Source organism: Hyla sarda, chromosome 6 (assembly GCF_029499605.1).
Source record: "Hyla sarda isolate aHylSar1 chromosome 6, aHylSar1.hap1, whole genome shotgun sequence".
In the NCBI taxonomy this organism is placed as follows: Eukaryota; Metazoa; Chordata; class Amphibia; order Anura; family Hylidae; genus Hyla; species Hyla sarda.
Genome location: NC_079194.1, coordinates 116,080,864 through 116,099,235, shown reverse-complemented (window position 1 = coordinate 116,099,235; position 18,372 = coordinate 116,080,864). Strand labels below are relative to the sequence as shown.

The 18,372-nt window shown below is 41.0% G+C and overlaps 1 protein-coding gene and 1 non-coding gene across 2 annotated transcripts in view; both read right to left on the bottom strand.

Annotated features, from left to right (window-relative positions):
- Positions 1 to 18,372, bottom strand: part of QARS1 (glutaminyl-tRNA synthetase 1) — a 100,540-nt gene that overhangs the window by 21,186 nt on the left and 60,982 nt on the right. The window contains exons 10-17 of the mRNA XM_056524780.1: positions 15,212 to 15,298; positions 14,579 to 14,678; positions 13,961 to 14,039; positions 11,591 to 11,699; positions 8,576 to 8,706; positions 7,424 to 7,516; positions 2,513 to 2,650; positions 2,334 to 2,421 (exon numbers count right to left, since the gene is read on the bottom strand). Coding sequence (XP_056380755.1) covers positions 2,334 to 2,421; positions 2,513 to 2,650; positions 7,424 to 7,516; positions 8,576 to 8,706; positions 11,591 to 11,699; positions 13,961 to 14,039; positions 14,579 to 14,678; positions 15,212 to 15,298 — 825 coding nt within the window. The remainder of the gene's footprint in view (positions 1 to 2,333; positions 2,422 to 2,512; positions 2,651 to 7,423; positions 7,517 to 8,575; positions 8,707 to 11,590; positions 11,700 to 13,960; positions 14,040 to 14,578; positions 14,679 to 15,211; positions 15,299 to 18,372) is intronic.
- LOC130277829 (small nucleolar RNA SNORA14) lies at positions 7,800 to 7,933 on the bottom strand. Its single transcript, XR_008845594.1, has one exon. It is a non-coding gene; the product is annotated as a small nucleolar RNA SNORA14 (small nucleolar RNA).

Here is an 18,372-nt window from a genome sequence, read left to right as displayed (position 1 = left end):
AAAAACCCATTGTTGCATTTTAACAGTTCACACAGGTTTATTACTAAAAAGAACATTCCCTATGGACAATATGTCCGCTTAAAGCGTAACAATAGCAATGACACAACCTATAAGAAACAGGCAGAGGAGTTGGAGAATAGATTGAGAGAACGTGCATACCCAGAAGAGATAATAAGAAAAAGTAGAAAAAGAGCCGAAAAATAAAAAAGGATAGATCTACTGAAAGAAAAAAGTAGAATTAAAGACACGGATGGACAGAGAGAAAGGTTCACCTTTGTCTCTCAGAACTCTCCGATGAATTCCGCAATAGAGAGAGCGATCAGGAGGAATTGGTTCCTGCTAGAGGCCGATGAGGATTTGCAAAAAAGAGCCAAGTTCAAGCCTCGTATCACTTATAGGAAAAATATCACTATAGGCGACACATTGAGGAAAAGAAATAATAAAAATAATAAACAGAAAAAGAGACCTGGCTGAGTGACGTAGCACCTAAGGGCAATTTTCCATGTAAAAACTGTAATTGGTGTAGATTTAATTGGGAAACCAAACATGTCAGACTTGGATCAGTATTTCATACTATACAGGGTCTAATTACTTGCCGGACTAAGAACGTTGTATATGCCATTATATGCCGGTGTGGCTTCTTTTACATAGGGCAGACAAAACGCCAGCTCCAGATGCGTATCAGGGAACATTTTTATACCATACGCACTGGGAGACCAGGTGCATCACGTCTCCAAGCCCATGTAAAAGAGGCCCACGACAATAATCATGAAGTCTTACGCTTTTTGGGCATAGAGAAAATTGTTAGCAATAAATATGAACGTATAGATCAGAAACTCCTACGTACAGAAACTCTATGGATCATAAAAACAAATGCTACAGGCAACATAGGGTTAAATGATAGATCAGAGCTATCAGCGTGCTTCTAGCCTTGGTTTTAACACACTCCCCCACCTTTCGCGTCACCTGCACACGTGAGAGGTGTGCATGGATGCAATAGGTGGAGCACTAGGTTCACTTATATAAATAGCAGTCACAGGTAATTAGAGTCCTGGCCGGACGAAGCACGCCAAAGCGTGCGAAACAGGAGCTCGGTCGCCATTCACTATCCCCCCCACCACCCTCTTCCTTTGTATTCCTCATGTGAGTATGTTTGAATAAACAAAGACTTTCAAGCCGAACCGGTGAGTGCCAATATTCTATTCTTCTTCATGTAAGATTTATGAACACTGCCTACTACATCAGAGCACCACCGAAGGCACCTTACGCTACATTAGCATCCACCCGACATCCGGAGTTCCACTAAGAAACACAGTGCTGCACTATCTTCTATGTGAACTGATCACATACACTACACTGTACAGTACATAAAATACATCCCATACCGTTTTCCTGTACCCCTGTATTGGAGAACTAAAAGTCACAGTATACCCTGACTTCTGCAGCTCTTTAAGACCTGCTGAGATCTGTAGTTCTCCTTGCAGCTGTGAAGCTGTCCTTCTTAAAGAGGTATTCCAATTCAAAACATCCCCTATCGCAGGAGGGGGAGTGCTCAGGTCCAACCTTTATAGCAGTTATATTTCTATACATGTGGAGTATTACAGTAATTCAGTACAGTTGTACACTGTATTCTTTTGCATAAGTAAAATAATTGTCAATTTCCATGTACTGCTACTGAATCGGCTTTAAAAGAAAGCAATCCTATTTGTGCTCGTTTGGCAATAACTTCTTCAAAGATATAATTATAATTGACCATATAGATAATTTCAGACATGGATGGGACATCTTGGGTTCTCCATTTTCTAGCAATTAGCAATCTATAATTATGAAGGACATGACAGATAGGCGTGCGGACTGCGACAGGAAAAATCCTCTATGCCTATCACTAAGAGGGACAGTTCGGCTGGAATGTCCCAGAATGAAGGTATGAGGGGCTGTATAAGAAGTAGTAAGTAATGTCTGGATTTGGATAGTTTCGGGCATTTCCAAAAACATGGGAGAGAGAACCTATCATACTGCAATTCCTCCAGCAAGTCGGGTCTTGATTATCATACATACTAGCCAATCGTTTAGTAGTATAATACCATCTATAGTATACACAACACTGGTCGAGAGCAATGCAGGACACTTATTTCTACTTCAATATATCCACATAATATTGTCGAGTTTTTGGAAACAATCATTCTCTCCTTGTTCTCTTTGTCATGTATTTTGATCAAAATACTGTCTCAAAATGTATATTGACATGTTTTCCTTACCTGTTAAATTTTCAATAAAAATAAATTGAAAAGAAAGAAAAGAAAGCAATCATGTAAGAAAGAATCAGTCCGTACCCTTGCACAGAAATTGTTAATGGCTTCGGGTGGGAATCCTCTTCGTCTCAGGGCGGTTAGTGTGAATAGGCGAGGATCATCCCAGTCCCTATAATACCAAAAGAAAAGCTGACAATCCTGACAGGATGGTTAACAACAACAACAAGTCACATCTGTGACAAAGCAAACATCTCACTTACCTGACGGCTCCCGTTTCTACCAATTTAATTATCTTCCTTTTTGACACCACTGTATAGTGCAGGTTCAGACGGCCGTATTCCCACTGCACAGGGCAGTAAACGTCCAGGGCATTACATAGCCAGAAGTATGATGACCGCCTTGGGAGATTGGTACAAAAAAAAGGTCACACGGGAGTCAGCACAGTTTGTGAGGAAAACAAAATGGCCCTCATTTACTAAGAGTGGAGTGTAGGTTTCTACAATATATTTTCCACTGTATTTACTAAGGTTTCCCTACATTTTCCACTTTCCCTACATTTTACTTTTTTTTATTTTTACACATGCTCTCATCGGTCTCGTTTTCCTCAGCTCATATCCACCATATTTTATGTGGAAACCTTAGTAAATATGTTGTTTTTTGTGAAAATGTCAGGAACATGCCCCTTTTCGGAGACCACACCCCTTTCCCCCACAGTCACGCCCCTGTTTTCGGGATTTTTTCAATTCTGGCGCAAAACAGAATTTCTGGCGCAATGCAACAGAATCTGGCGCACAAACTGACAAAACATGTCGGGTTTGCAATAGTAAATGAGGGCCAATGTATTTATTGGTCTCAAATAAAGTTTTTATTGAAGAGAGCATTGTATATATATTCTCAATTTATAACATTATTTTAGTAATACAATAAGAAACATATGGTTAGGCCTATATCCACCATTGGCTGAAAGAGTATAGCTCAGGGATGGAATCCATTAGATAACACAACAGAAAAAAATAAAATGTTGCCCCCATGCACCAAAACTTCACTTGCCAAGGGCAAAGCCCTTATGTGTTAATTTTAACACAGTCACATGACCAGAAAAAGTACTCAAAGAAGTACCGTATATACTCGAGTATAGGCCGAGTTTTTCAGCACGATTTTTCGTGCTGAAAACACCCCCCTCGGCTTATACTCGAGTGAACTCCCCCACCCGCAGTGGTCTTCAACCTGCGGACCTCCAGAGGTTTCAAAACTACAACTCCCAGCAAGCCCGGGCAGCCATCGGCTGTCCGGGCTTGCTGGGAGTTGTAGTTTTGAAACCTCCGGAGGTCCGCAGGTTGAAGACCACTGCGGCCTTCAACATCATCCAGCCCCCTCTCACCCCCTTTAGTTCTGAGTACTCACCTCCGCTCGGCGCTGGTCCGGTGCTGCAGGACTGTCCGGTGAGGAGGTGGTCCGGTGAGGAGGTGGTCCGGGCTGCTATCTTCACCGGGGAGGCCTCTTCTAAGCGCTTCGGGCCCGGCCTCAGAATAGTCACGTTGCCTTGACAACGACGCAGATACGTCGTTGTCAAGGCAACGGCTCTATTCCGGGCCGGAAGCGCGGAGAAGAGGCGCCCCCGGTGAAGATAGCAGCCCGGACCACCTCCTCACCGGACCACCTCCTTACCGGACAGCCCTGCAGGACCGGACCAGCGCCGAGCGGAGGTGAGTACTCAGAACTAAAGGGGGTGAGAGGGGGCTGGATGATGTTGAAGGCCGCAGTGGTCTTCAACCTGCGGACCTCCGGAGGTTTCAAAACTACAACTCCCAGCAAGCCCGGACAGCCGATGGCTGCCCGGGCTTGCTGGGAGTTGTAGTTTTGAAACCTCTGGAGGTCCGCATGTTGAAGGCCGCAGTGGTCTTCAACCTGCGGACCTCCGGAGGTTTCAAAACTACAACTCCCAGAAAGCCCGGACAGCCGATGGCTGCCCGGGCTTGCTGGGAGTTGTAGTTTTGAAACCTCTGGAGGTCCGCAGGTTGAAGGCCGCAGTGGTCTTCAACCTGCGGACCTCCGGAGGTTTCAAAACTACAACTCCCAGCAAGCCCGGACAGCCGATGGCTGCCCGGGCTTGCTGGGAGTTGTAGTTTTGAAACCTCTGGAGGTCCGCAGGTTGAAGACCACTGAGGGCGAATGATGAGAAGAGGATGATGAAGGGGGGGGGGGGGTGTGGGGGATGATGAAGGGGGGGGTGTGGGATGATTACAAGGGGATGATGAAGGGGGGATGTGTGGGATGATAAGGGGATGTGTGGGATGATGACAAGGGGATGATGAAGGGGGGGATGTGTGGGATGATGACAAGGGGATGATGAAGGGGGGATGTGTGGGATAAGGGGATGTGTGGGATGATGACAAGGGGATGATGAAGGGGGGATGTGTGGGATGATGACAAGGGGATGATGAAGGGGGGATGTGTGGGATAAGGGGATGTGTGGGATGATGACAAGGGGATGATGAAGGGGGGATGTGTGGGATGATGACAAGGGGATGATGAAGGGGGGATGTGTGGGATGATAAGGGGATGTGTGGGATGATGACAAGGGGATGATGAAGGGGGGATGTGTGGGATGATGACAAGGGGATGATGAGGATGTTAATGACGGGTCTGGATGATGACAGGGGGGGATGAGGTATTTCCCACCCTAGGCTTATACTCGAGTCAATAACTTTTCCTGGGATTTTGGGTTGAAATTAGGGGTCTCGGCTTATACTCGGGTCGGCTTATACTCGAGTATATACGGTACCTCAAAAAAGGTACTTAACATAGATACAATGCTTTTCCAGCCTTCACATGACCCTTCTGTTCCTCACAATGTCTAACACTAGCAGGACAAATAAACCATGACTGATATGTGCGAGGAACGAAATATGACCACAGGACAAAATCTCTGCCATTTGGATCCCTCACTGTTTGGCATTGGCATCACTTTTTGTTCTAATATTAACCCCCTAAGGACGAAGCCCATTTTCACCTCAAGGACCGGGCCCGATTTAGAAATAGTTTTTTCGTTACATATTCTATATTTCATAAAAATTTTGCATTTTTCCAACTTTGAAACTCTCTGCTTGTAAGGCCAATTGACATGCCAAATACAATATCCATTGACTCACACATAATATGTTGGCATCATAAGGTTAACAAGTTTTTACTTTTTGAAGACATAAGATTGCCTCAAAGTATAGCAGGAATTTTTCTAATTTTCATGAAAAATTCTATGACCAGTTCAGTTTAAAGTGGATTTGAGGGGTCTTTCTGTGAGAAACCCCCCATAAATGACCCCATTATAGAAACTGAACCCCCTCAAAGTATTAAAAATGACATTTAGAACGTTTGTTAACATTCACAGGAATAGCAGCAAAGTGGAGGAGAAAGGGGAAAAAAAAAAATTTGTAACCCAATGTCTCTCAAGTATAGAAATACCTCAATATGTGGATGTAAAGTGTTCTGTGGGCACGCAACATGGATCAGGAGGGAACAAGAAAGTTTGGGATTTGGGGAGAGAACTTTGCTGAAATGGGTTTTTGGGGGGCACTTCGCATTTAGGAGGCCCCCTATGATGCCAGAACAGCAAAAAAAAAAAAAACCCTCACCATAGCACACAATTTGGAAAACTACACCCCTCAAGAAAGGTAACAAGGGGTATGGTGAGCTTTAACACCCCACAGGTGTTTGACAAACTTTCATTGAAGTTAGATGAGAAAATGACATTTTTATTTTTAACACTAAAATGCTTGTGTAACCCCAAATTTTTCATTTTCAAAAGGGGTAATAGAAGAAATGGTGTTACAAATTTTGAGGGACATTTTCTCCTATGATCCCTTGTGAAAATGAAACATTTGGGGTAACACTAGCATTTTAGTGAAAAAAAATAACATTTTTCATTTTCATGGCCCACTATGGAAGGGTGGAGTTTCCAAAATGATGGTACAAGTGGGGGTTCCGCTGTTCTGGCACCATGGGCACTTTGTAAACGCACATGTCCCGTCGTCACTGAAAAAATAACTGAAAGAGTCAATTTCAGTGAATCGGACAGTCAATCTCGATTCCTGGGTTGCCAACAAACCCAAGTATCATGGGCTGATAGTTCTCTGGAGCACTCCAGACAAGTTCACAGGTAAAGGGTACAGGTAAACTTGTCTGGGGAGTTAGACAATTAGTATAAGTGCAATGGTCGCTCGTACTAGTGTGGGTCACTGGGTCACTTGTATGGAGGGTTTGTGGCCTTGCACTGCGGCGTCACGCCACCTTCTATGGGGCTCATCACTAGATGATGAGGAGAACGAGGTAGACAACAGAAAAGGGGTCTTCCTCGCCTTTACTGGCACTTTTGGTGTCTGATGGCATCATAGCATATGACTCCTCCACCGAAAAAAGGTTGGGGCAGACCACAGCACCCTGAAAAAGGGCCCGGGTAACACATCTAAAGATGCTGCATACCCTCAGACAGATTTTGGGAGCGCTGTGCCAAAAATAAAAAAAATTGTCTTTTTATTTAAATTTTTTTTGTTTACACACCCACACTATTCCTTCCTGCACTAAATTTGACTAAACTAATCCAGTGCCTGATGGCACAGATATTGCCCAGATGGGCAAGGGGGGGGGGGGGTACGCTGGCACCAGGCTCCACTCTGCTCACTCACTTCCTAGTGTGGGTGGCAAAGTGGGGCAACGGGAGTTTACCCCTCCCACCGATGCCCGTGATTGGTCAGTCGTACTGACCGACCAATCACAGCAATCTTGGGGGGTGCCACCTACATGTCTTACACCACCCATTGCCCTCCTCTTCTGGTGAATCGCAGCAACCGCTGTTATGGGGGAGTCTCAAGACTCCCCTAGGCTTTGTCCGGGGATGCCTGCTGAATGATTTTAACAGGCATCCTGTTCCGATTACCGCCAGATTATACAGCGGTGAATGGAAACGCTGAGGGCGTACAGGTACGTCCTCGGTCCTCAAGTACCAAAGACCAAAGGCGTACCCATACACCCTTAGTCTTTAAAGGCGTTAATTTGAGACCACCTAGGGGTTTAGCAATGCAGACAGTCAACGCGACAGCTTGTTTTCATTGTTTTAGAAATGATATCTTGGATCATAGTGGATCTCGGGCAGCAGTTCTATTTCTTACACTTACCTGGCCTGGAACTCTTTGGTGCAGAGAGAATGCGTGATATGCTCTATGGAATCACAAAGGCAATGAGTATAATCGTATGTGGGATAAATGCACCTACAAATGGGAAAACAAAAAAAGATTAATAACCGGTACTTATTACAAGAATCTTCATAGTGGTGAATGGACAATGCCTGGGAGCCATGAAATGCCTGACCATAAACAAAAAATAATTTATCCAGAGGAAACCATAGCAACAAGTTCAATTCTAACTTGTCTGACTGCGGTTTCCATCTCAGGCAGTCCAACTGTTCATAAAATACATAAAACTATCCACTAACAAAAATGTATTATCTAGCTCTGAATGCAAACAGGTTTGATTAAGCAGTGATAATGTTCATAATGTGCAAGAGGTGAAATAAGGAAAAGACAAGGATAAGTCTTTGCCTTTTGGAAATCTCTTGTTTTTTTTTGTAGCATTCCTTCTTGTCCTGTAGTCTACACATTAGACACCAGGGGGTTTTAGAAATGCAGATACCTCAACATGAGCCCAATCATACCTGTAACAAAAGTGGAGTAGTCCTGTACTGGAAAATGTATACCCTATCCTAAGTATAGGGGATAAGTTTCATATCATGGGGGACCCCCCTGCACTCTCCCGTACAGGGCCCCGGCAGTTCGCTGGAAGGGGGCGTCTAGACCACCGCACAAAGCAGCGGCCAACACGCCCCCTCAATACATCTCTATGGGAGAGCCGGAGCACTGCCTTCGGCAATCTCCAGCTCTGCCGTGGTGCTGTATTGAGGGGGCGTGTCAGCCATCGCTTCGTGAGGTGGTCGACACACGCTATCTGGCCGGAGAGCCGGGGCCCAAACGGGAGATCGCAGGGGTCCCCGCAGGATAGTATAGGGGATAAGTTTTCCAGTACTGGACTACTCCTTTAAAGCCTCTCTCTGCATATAGACAGGTAAATGCTTCGGTCTCCCTAGGGATATAACCTACTTGTAAAGGGAATACAGATGATGTGGATAGCACTGCTCCCTATACAGATCTAGAAGTAACTGCATAGAGTATATTCGGGGAGTCCCTTATTTACTCTGCACTGCAAAACAAATATGTTACAGTGTCTGATAGACTCCCTGAACAAGCCTGTGTTATGTGTAGCTTGGAACATACCATTTGTCTCCTGTTCGGTGATGAGGTGTGTACTTTATCCGATATGCAACTGGATCCATTTTCCCATCCTCCATTACCAACTTCATTCTGAGTGTGACTTCTCCTTCAGCAAATTTTCCCTTTTTCATTCCCTTGGATTACAAAACATTTAAAGTATTGGCAAAGCGAAAATTACCAGTAACACTGCAGTGAGGGTAACAACATTTTTTACTTTGTTCCTTAACCCCTTCCGAACAAAGCAAATCTTCCTTTTTGCATTAAAGGGGTACTCCGGTGGAAAACTTTTTTTTTTTTAAATGAACTGGTGCCAGAAAGTTAAACATGCAGTCATTCTTTGTGGTTCCCTTCTACAGAAATAAAGTTATTCTGATTATTAATAATAATATTAATGCATATTTATTTATAAATTTTCTGTACTTATATATTTTGTATACTTTTTTCTGTTGAAGGCATCTTCAATTGTACTATGCTTTAGAACTACTTGCTGCACAGCCGCATGACAGTATTTGCTATTGATCTAAACAAATGATTTTTTATAGATAATATTTCTTATATTTCTTAGCACTGTCATGTGTCTGTTCAACAAATTGCATGTTTTCTTTATTACATTTAGAATTGTTTTTCTTAATAAATATTATTAATTCACTTTGATATTTAATTTTATGTATGTGTTCACATTTGTATATAAAGTTAAAACGCAGTAGCGTTCTTTGTAAACGGAGTTGGGAGAAGAGGTGCAGCAGGAGTTAATCCATCCTTTTCACCTGTTACCGCATCTCATTTTCTCCCACTCCGTATATAAGTATCCTTTGAGTTTGTTATCATTGTATGACTAAGGCCAGCACCTGGCCGAAACGCGTCATTTCCGACTTGTACCTGTTGCTTTGGGCGTGATGTTGAAATAAAGCTGCGCATATTTCATCTGCATTTGAGCTGGATTTTTCAATTTTTCATTGTGCTTAAATGCAAGTCCGCACTTTTCCGTGCTCAATATCCGGACCAGGGGTGAGCTGGCTTTGCCTTAAAGTTTCTTCAGAAAGTGAAAGAGATTTGTTTAAAAATCTTAATCCTTTCAGTACTTATTAGCAGCTGTATACTAAAGAGGAAATTCTTTTCTTTTTTAATACATTTTTTTTTTGTCTTGTCCACAGTGATCTCCGCTGACACCTCTGTCCATCTCAGGAACTGTCCAGAGCAGCATAGGATTGCGATGGGGATTTTCTCCTGCTCTGTACAGTCCCTGATACAGGCATCAGGTGTCAGCAGAGAGCACTGTGGACAAGACAAAAAAGAAATTCACAAAGAAAAGAATTTCCTCTGTAGTATAGTACAGGCAGGGTAAAAATTTTTTAATAGAAGTACCGTAACTTGCAAATCTGTTTAACTTTCTGGCACCTGTTCATTAAAAAAAAAAAAAAGAAGTTTTCCACCGGAGTAGCCCTTTTTTTCCTCTTTGCCTTTTAATAGCCATACTTTTTTTTTTTTTTTTTTTAAATAAATGCTCCAAAACAGGAAGAAAAAAAAAAGGACGTCCTACCAGCAGCACAAGTGTGAGTATTCTGCCCCTGTGGAGATGGAAGGACAGATGCAATTCTTAATATTTATAATAATAACAATAATTCTTAAATCAATTAAACAATTAACCTTGCCCTCAAAAAAGGGGAGAACCTACCCAACACTAGGTGTGTTTTTTCTGTTCTCTTCTAAGGGGGCTTTGAAGTCTTAGATTCTGTTAATTTTTATCAGACAGTGCTCTGCGCTGTTTTTTTTTTTTTTTTTTTCACTCTTTACTGCTGTTCCTGCATGTGCAACAGGTCCAAGAGCTGCAGGCTCTCCTATCTTTTATGGAGCCTATGTTTCCTCCTGCTGGTCCTCAACTGCTCTGTTCGTGGTGCCTTCGTGCACACAGGACACCGCCATGTCCGTGGTTTTTTTCTTGATTAAAAAAAAATAAACAAAAAAAAGAATACTGCTTTCTGGCGGTCTATTCTAAATTCCCAATAGGTGATACGTGGTATTAAGCAAAAAGTTGTGTTGCTGGAAGGACGCAAGTTAAGTGCTAATTTTGAACAATTTGTTTTCCCTTAGACCTACAGCAGCACACAAATATCCCTTTTTTTTTTAGTTCATATAATTTTTTGCTTGTTACTACACACTTAGCCCATCCTTTATTGGGAAGGGGGCAGGGGGGGGGTTCAGCCTACTTGTGCTGCTGTAAGATTTTTTTTTATTTTCTTTAAACTTACACCATTCACCATGCTATTTAAATAACATTATTGTAATAGTTTGGACATTTTTTGCCCACAGCAATATCAAATGTTTTTTTTCCCCCACTTTAATTTAAAAATGATTAAAACTTTTTTTTTTTTTTTTTTATGTAAGGGGATAATTTATATAGATCCAGATCAATGCAGTACCTATGTACTGTATTGATCCATGAAACCTGTGTATTATTGGTAAAGCCTGCTACAGAAAGGCTTTATCAAACAGACGATCCCCCGGCAGTGAGTGGCATTCAGGAAAGCTCTCTGGCTTCCAGAACAATGGATCTCCTGGCCACAATCGCTTTGTGGCCAGGAGATCCAACTCACTGCATCACCAAGGATGACAAACATGCACATTAATGCCTGTTAACTTGGACAGTGCCATCTAAAGTGTGAATATACGGCTGAGGTGATCGGCTATTAGTGGCATCCCCCAGCTACTGAAATAAGCTGGAGGAAGAGTGTAGCTGGATATGGAGTAGGCTCCACGATGGATTAGAACCACCATGGGTCGCAAAGGCGTTCTAAGGGTTGTGCCATCACAGAAAAACACATTTGCTGAAGGGTTAACTGATTATTGGCAATCCCTGCATGCCCAGAGTGAGATCTGCTCCACAATAACTCATTAGTCTTACACAAGGATGTCCTGAACAGGGGATCCGGTCCACCCTCTATGAGGTTTATATGCTCTAATAGGGCATAAAAGTCTAGCCTTATGGGCCAACACCTTTAAGAAAATCTGAAAAGTTACCTCAAAGAGCAGCAAAGATTCCTCAATTGGTCGATCTCTCCAAGGTGATGGAGGGGGATTGTGCCCTTTAATTTCATCGACTTTTTGATGACAGACATATGCATGGCCCCTAGAAAATAGACAAGAACTTTAAGGCTAGGTTTCTATGACAGCAGAGTCACCTAGTATTTGTACCAAAATCAGGCATCCCCATGACAAACATAGAAACAATGAGGAGCATTTATCAAATCAGTACTTACTTCTTGTTCACTTTAGAGTGAAAGTAGCGGCCATGCGCCAAATTTATCAAATGGCGCACAGACATTGATGAATGCCGAAATAATTGCTCTGGTTAAATGTCGCAGAGCAGTGAAGGCTGTGCAACAATTGTATTAAAAGTCGCACGGTATTGCCTCAAAGAGTTATATAGGGCAGGGTTGAATTGTCCTGTGATAACTTATAAATCTGACCCGTGCTACTTTTTTGTGACAATTTGTAGAAAAGTCACAGAAGATACATTAGTGACCACTGCACAAAGTGATCTAAATCAGATCACTTCATTGTGAGAAAAACTAAACTTTCTAAATGAAGTGTCGCAGAAAGTTCTACAGGACCAGCCTGCAACTTTCCCAGTGCCAAAATTAGACAAAAAAATTCTCCTCACAAAATCAGTCGGTAACAGTCCATCTGGTTTGCCCAATATTTTGAATACTGTAAATAGTCACTGGCCCTCTCTTATATGAAGGATATCCTTATGCTTATCCTATGCCTGCTTAAACTGTATTTGCAGCTTCCACTTCAGCAGGAAGGCTATTCCATGCATCCACCACTCTCTCAGTAAAGTAATACTTCCTGATATTAGTGCATAAACCTTTGCCCCTCTTATTTAAAATGATGTCCTCTTGTGGTAGTTTTTCTTTTAAATATAATCTCCTCCTTTACAGTGTTAACTCACTGTATGAATTTAGAAGTTTATCATATCCCCTCTGTCTCTTCTATCTTCCAAGCTATACATGTTATGGTCCTTTAACCTTTCCTGGTAAGTTTTAACCTGCAATCCATGTACTAGTTTAGTATCTTCTCTGAACTCTCTCTAGAGTATCTATATCCTTTTGGAGATACAGCCTCCAGTACTGCGTACAATAATCCAAGTGAGACCTCATCAGTGTTCTGTACAGCAGCATGAGCACTTCCCTCTTTCTACTGCTTATACCTCTACCTATACATCTAAGCATTCTGCTAGCGTTTCCTGCTGCTCTATTACATTTTCATCCTACCTTTAAGTCTTCTGAAATAATGACCCCTAAATCCTGAAATACTGAAGCTAGGACTCTAAGCATATACTACATTCTGCCCTTGGGTTTTTACACCCCAGGTGCATTATCTTACATTTAACCACATTAAATGTCAGTTGCTATAATTCTGACCATTCCTCTATTTTATCTAAATTCTTTTCAATTTGGTGCATCCCTCCAGGAACATTAAACTTGTTATAAATCACTGAAAAGACCCACACCTTACCATCAAAAACTTCGGCAATATCACTAGCAAAAATAGGAATCCAAGAAGGAAAAGGAAATCCAGCTCCCCCGAAAAATATGGAATAACTGTATAAAAAACACAAAAAATGTATTCCATCCTTTAAAAATCAATGAGATGGTGAGAATTAAAAGCATAGATGAAACGCTAATGTGTTTCTAACCGTATGGTTCTTAGTCATGGCACAGGTGCCATGACTAAGAACCATATGGTTCGAAACACGTCGGCGTTTCATCTATGCTTTTAATTCTCACCATCTCATTGATTTTTAAAGGATGGAATACATTTTTTGTGTTTTTATATCGTTATTCCATATTTTTCGGGGGAGCTGGATTTCCTTTTCCTTCTTGGATTCCATTGTAACTGGCTACAAGGCTTTACCTGCATCCATGCTCCTCCACCAACTACCCTTCCAGTGGCTACTTCTACAGGGCGGTGAGCTGGTCTATTTTTTACTAGCAAAAATAGTAAACAGAATGTGTCCAAGTACAGATCCCAGAGGTACCCCACTGGTAACAACACCTTGATCTGAGTGTACTCCATTGACAACAACCCTCTGTTTTTCATCTTGCAATCCATGTGATTTTTTATGTTAAACAATGCTATCCTTTAGTATGGGTTCCCCATATGCCCTTGCAAGGGACCAAAAGGGCAAGGTTTTTTTCAGAACATATTTTCCATTACTCTCATTGAAAAAACAACAGTAAGCCTCTCCCAGCCCGAAATGCCTGATAAAACAGAATAGTGAATTGTTTTGCTGAACCCCCTATTTTTACCTCCCACCTGCCCACTGCATCATGCCGCATCCTTCCTAACGAAAGAGAAAAGGTTTCTGTTGCTCTCAGTATTCACCTTTTTATCAGCTCCACCGCCCACTCATACAGCTGGTCAAAGTTATCGGAGGCGTGTGTCACAGCATAGGGCTTGTAGCCTATAACAGGAAATAAAGATAAGCCAAACGTACAATTCAGATCCCTTTCTGCATTTTCCAGACGTATATGGTTACAATAAGAGAAGCTCCTCGTGCCTTCAGAATGTTATGAATGAAAAGCTTTCCTATCTCATGTAAATCCATGATCTGTATCACCATTCTATGTACCCCCCAGATTATACAGATTATTACACACTGCTTTATACAAAATGACATTTATCAATGTCTAGAAAAAAGAAGCGGGAAATAGGGGAATATAAAAGGAAAGCTCTCCCATACTGCTAACAACTCTCCTGAGGTTATTGGGATAACTGTGTGGGAGGTGTAAAGAACACCATATTTATTCTCATAAAACTTTCCTAGACACAGAAATAACATATGTAGTTTTCATAGACTAAAATAAATCTTTCTAGTTCTGTATGAATAATGCCTGGATGTCATGTGGCTCCATAAATTGGCAGATTTAGCATGCAAGAACATGGGAAACAGCAGCATCATGTGGTAGATTTAAGGTACTACATACATAGACTCATACATACCTAGCCATTCCACCATATCTCTGATCGCTGTAAAATACTTCTCTTCCTCTTTTTCTGGGTTGGTATCATCATATCGAAGGAAACAGATGCCACCATTTGCCTGTGTGCATATATCAGAAATAATATTAGCAACAAAACCTGGTCCCAAACTTCATGACCAAGAAAAAGTATGTTTTAAATGCTTTTACTTGACTTGTATAAAGAAAGCATTGGGCACAATTAAGGTCTAGTTTAGTTCTACTCTGTAAATGACATGGTATTGAGCTTGTATATAAACATTTACTCAGGCCATGCTGCATCAGAACAATAAGACACAGATAGGGTCCTGCACGTGAATGACTTCGAGCCCTATTACACAGGGTGTTTATCAACTTAACAAGCAGATATCGTTCTGTATATATATAAAAAAAAAAAAAAAAAAGGGCAACGATCAGCTGGCATTTGCCTATTTGTCATAACATCATGCGCACGTCTCCCAATGTTATAGGGATGTATGGCAGACAGCTAGTTACTGCAATGGGCTGCACAATTCAGCAAGTTATAGGCTTTGTAAACCAGCACGGATCAACAAGATCGGAGCTCACTTACAGAGCAGCTCAGACACGACAAGAATCTGTGGGATCATTAGCTCACCTTTGCGTAGCCAAAGTTGAAATTGATGGCTTTTGCGTGACCAATATGTAGAATGCCGTTTGGTTCTGGAGGAAACCTTGTTCTCACCTGTAAACGATAACACAGGGGAAGGAGTTGTAAATATAGAAACATAGAAGATTGCCAACAGAAAAAGACCACCCGGTTCACCTAATCTACCCTTCTCATTTCATTTTTTTAGGATAGATAGATATATATATATATATATATATATATATATATATATATATATATATATATATATATTTACCTGAGGAGTGTTTTTCAAGTATCTAATACTCTGAGTAAAATAAAATTGCTTCCGACCCTTTCCCCCAGCTAACCTTAGATTTTGCCCTTTGTTCTTAGGTCTAGTTTCTTATTACCCTTACCTGATGGATCTTTGGATCTTATTTAAACCTTTAATATAAGATTTTGATAATGTCTCCTAGTTCTCTTCTTTCCTACAGAGAATAAATATTTAGCTCTTTACATTTTTTTGAAATTATCTTTTATTTATTTTTTAAAGGTGTTATCCAGTGGGAGATTTTTTTTTACAACTTTGCCCACTTAACATATACCTCCAGCGGTGCCTCCGGTGTCCTGGGCCTGGAATGGCGTTAAGGGCCCAGAGTGTCACACTGCCACTCAGCCAATTACTGGCCAAGGTGGGACTTTGTTGCAATCAGTAATTGGCTGAGGGGCAGTGTGACACACTGGGCCCTGATGTCACTCCAAGAATCACGATTTCTAAGCGAAATAGGACAGGAGCCAGACACCAGCACCACTGGAGTAAATTTTTTTTTTATTTTAACCCCTTTGGGACAGAGCCCATTATGACCCTAAGGACGGGAGCATTTTTTGCAAATCTGACCTCTATCACTTTATGCATTTTTACTTATAAATTTGATTCCGAGACAGTTTTTTCGTGACATTCTACTTTATGATAGTGGTAATTTTTTGTCGATACTTAAATCATTTAAATTTAGCATTTTTCTAACTTTGAAGCTCTCTGCTTGTAAGGAAAATAGACATTCCAAATAAATTATAAAATGATTCACAAATACAATATATCTTTTTTTTTTTTATTTTTTTATTTTTTTATTTTGCAACATAATAAACTACAGAACAATAAGTATATGCAATATTAAATAAGAATACAATAACAGTATATAAAGAAACAAAATTATTCGAAAAAAGAAAATTTATCAAGGGTATTTAGGTACTACTTACAATATCCAATGGCCTTAAAAAAAATAAAAAAAATAAAAAGGGGGGGGGGGAAGGAAAAGAGAAGAGAAGAAACCCTCTTGTACAAAAACGTAATTACATTAGTGTCTTATAATCCACCTATTGCAAATCGCACTAAATTTGTCTGCTAGTCCTCTCTTTAAGTAAATCGCTTTCTCCCAAGCGACCACCTGCTCCATCTTTTTAAGAAATTGTTTTTTGCTGGGAGGAGATGAATCTTTCCACAATTTTGCTATTAGTTTCCTAGCATTGTACAAAAGTCTCCCAATAGCCACCTTTATATGAGCTGGTATGTTTAAGTTATCTAGGTACCCTAGTATACAAGTTTTAAGATCCAGAGGCAGGTCAATATCCCATACAGCACCTATATATCCAATAATTTCTTCCCAATACCGCCTGATATCTAAGCAGCTCCAAAACATATGTATAATGTCCGAGAAATCTTGGAGACACCGAGGTCATTTTGAATCTTTACGGTAACCTATTTTATGAAGAAGGGCCGGGGTTCTATATGCTCTATACACAATATATAATTGAGATAGTCTCGCCCCTTCTCCAAGAGCCTGACTGGGAATATTATTGAGTACCGTTTTCCACTGTTCTTTACCGATATCTGCATCCCTCTGCCATTTCATAAAAGCTGGTACCGACTGCATCGGCCTGCCACTCGCCATAAGAAATTTATATATTTTCGAGATAAAACCCTTCTGTTTCTTCTCTTTTAGTATTACATCTAGAACAAATACAATATATCTACTTTATGTTGACATGTTTTTACTTTTTGAAGACGTCAGAGGGCTTCAAAGTTTAGCAGCAATTTTCCAATTTTTCAAGTAAATTTCAAAATCTGAATTTTTCAGGGACCAGTTCAGTTTTGAAGTGAATTTCAGGGTCTTTATGTTAGAAATACCCCATAAATTACCCTATTATGAAAACTGCCCCCCTCAAAGTATTCAAAATGACATTCAGAAAGTTTGGTAACCCTTTAAGTGTTTCACAGAAATAGCAGAAGGGAAGGAGCGACAATGAGATTTGAAAGAGCAAATTAACAATTAGCCTTAACACCCCACAGGTGTTTGACAAATTTTCATTAAAGTTGGACAAGAAAATGAAAAAGTGCAAAAGTGCAAAAATGCAAAAGTGTTTTGCTGATGTTACCCCAAATTTTTCATTTTTACAAGGGGTAATAGGTGAAATATCCCCCAAAATTTGAAACCCCATTTCTCTCGAGTAAGGAAATATATCATATGTGGGTGTAAGGTGCTCTGTAAGTGCACTAGAGGGCTCAAAAGGGAAGGAGCGACATTGGGCTTTTGGAAAGCGAATTTTGCGGAAATTGTTTTTGCAGGGCATGTCTCATTTAGGAAGCCCCCATGGTGCCAGAACAGCAAAAAAAACACCCCACATGGCATACAATTTGGGAAACTACACCCCTCAAGGAACATAAGGGTGTTTGACGACTTTGCGTTGAAGTTGGACGTGAAAATGAAAATTTTTTTTTTTTACTAAAATGCTAATGTTACTCCAAATTTTTTATTTTCACAAGGGGTAATAGGTGAAAATGTCCTACAAAACTTGAAACCCCATTTCCCTCCAGTAAGGAAATTCCTCATATGTGGCTGTTAAGTGATCCGCAGGTGCACTAAAGGGCTCAGAAGAGAAGGAGCGACATTGGGCTTTTGGAAAGCAAATTTTGCTGAAATGGCTTTTGGGGGGCATTTCGCATTTAGGAAGCCTCCATGGTGCCAGAACTGCAAGAAAAACCCCACATGGCATACTATTTGGGAAACTACACCCCTCAAGGAACGTAGCAAAGAGGGCAGTGAGCATTTACACTCCACAGGAGTCTGACAGATCTTTGTAACAGTGGGCTGGCCAAATGAAAAATTAAATTTTTCATTTTAACGGTGTTA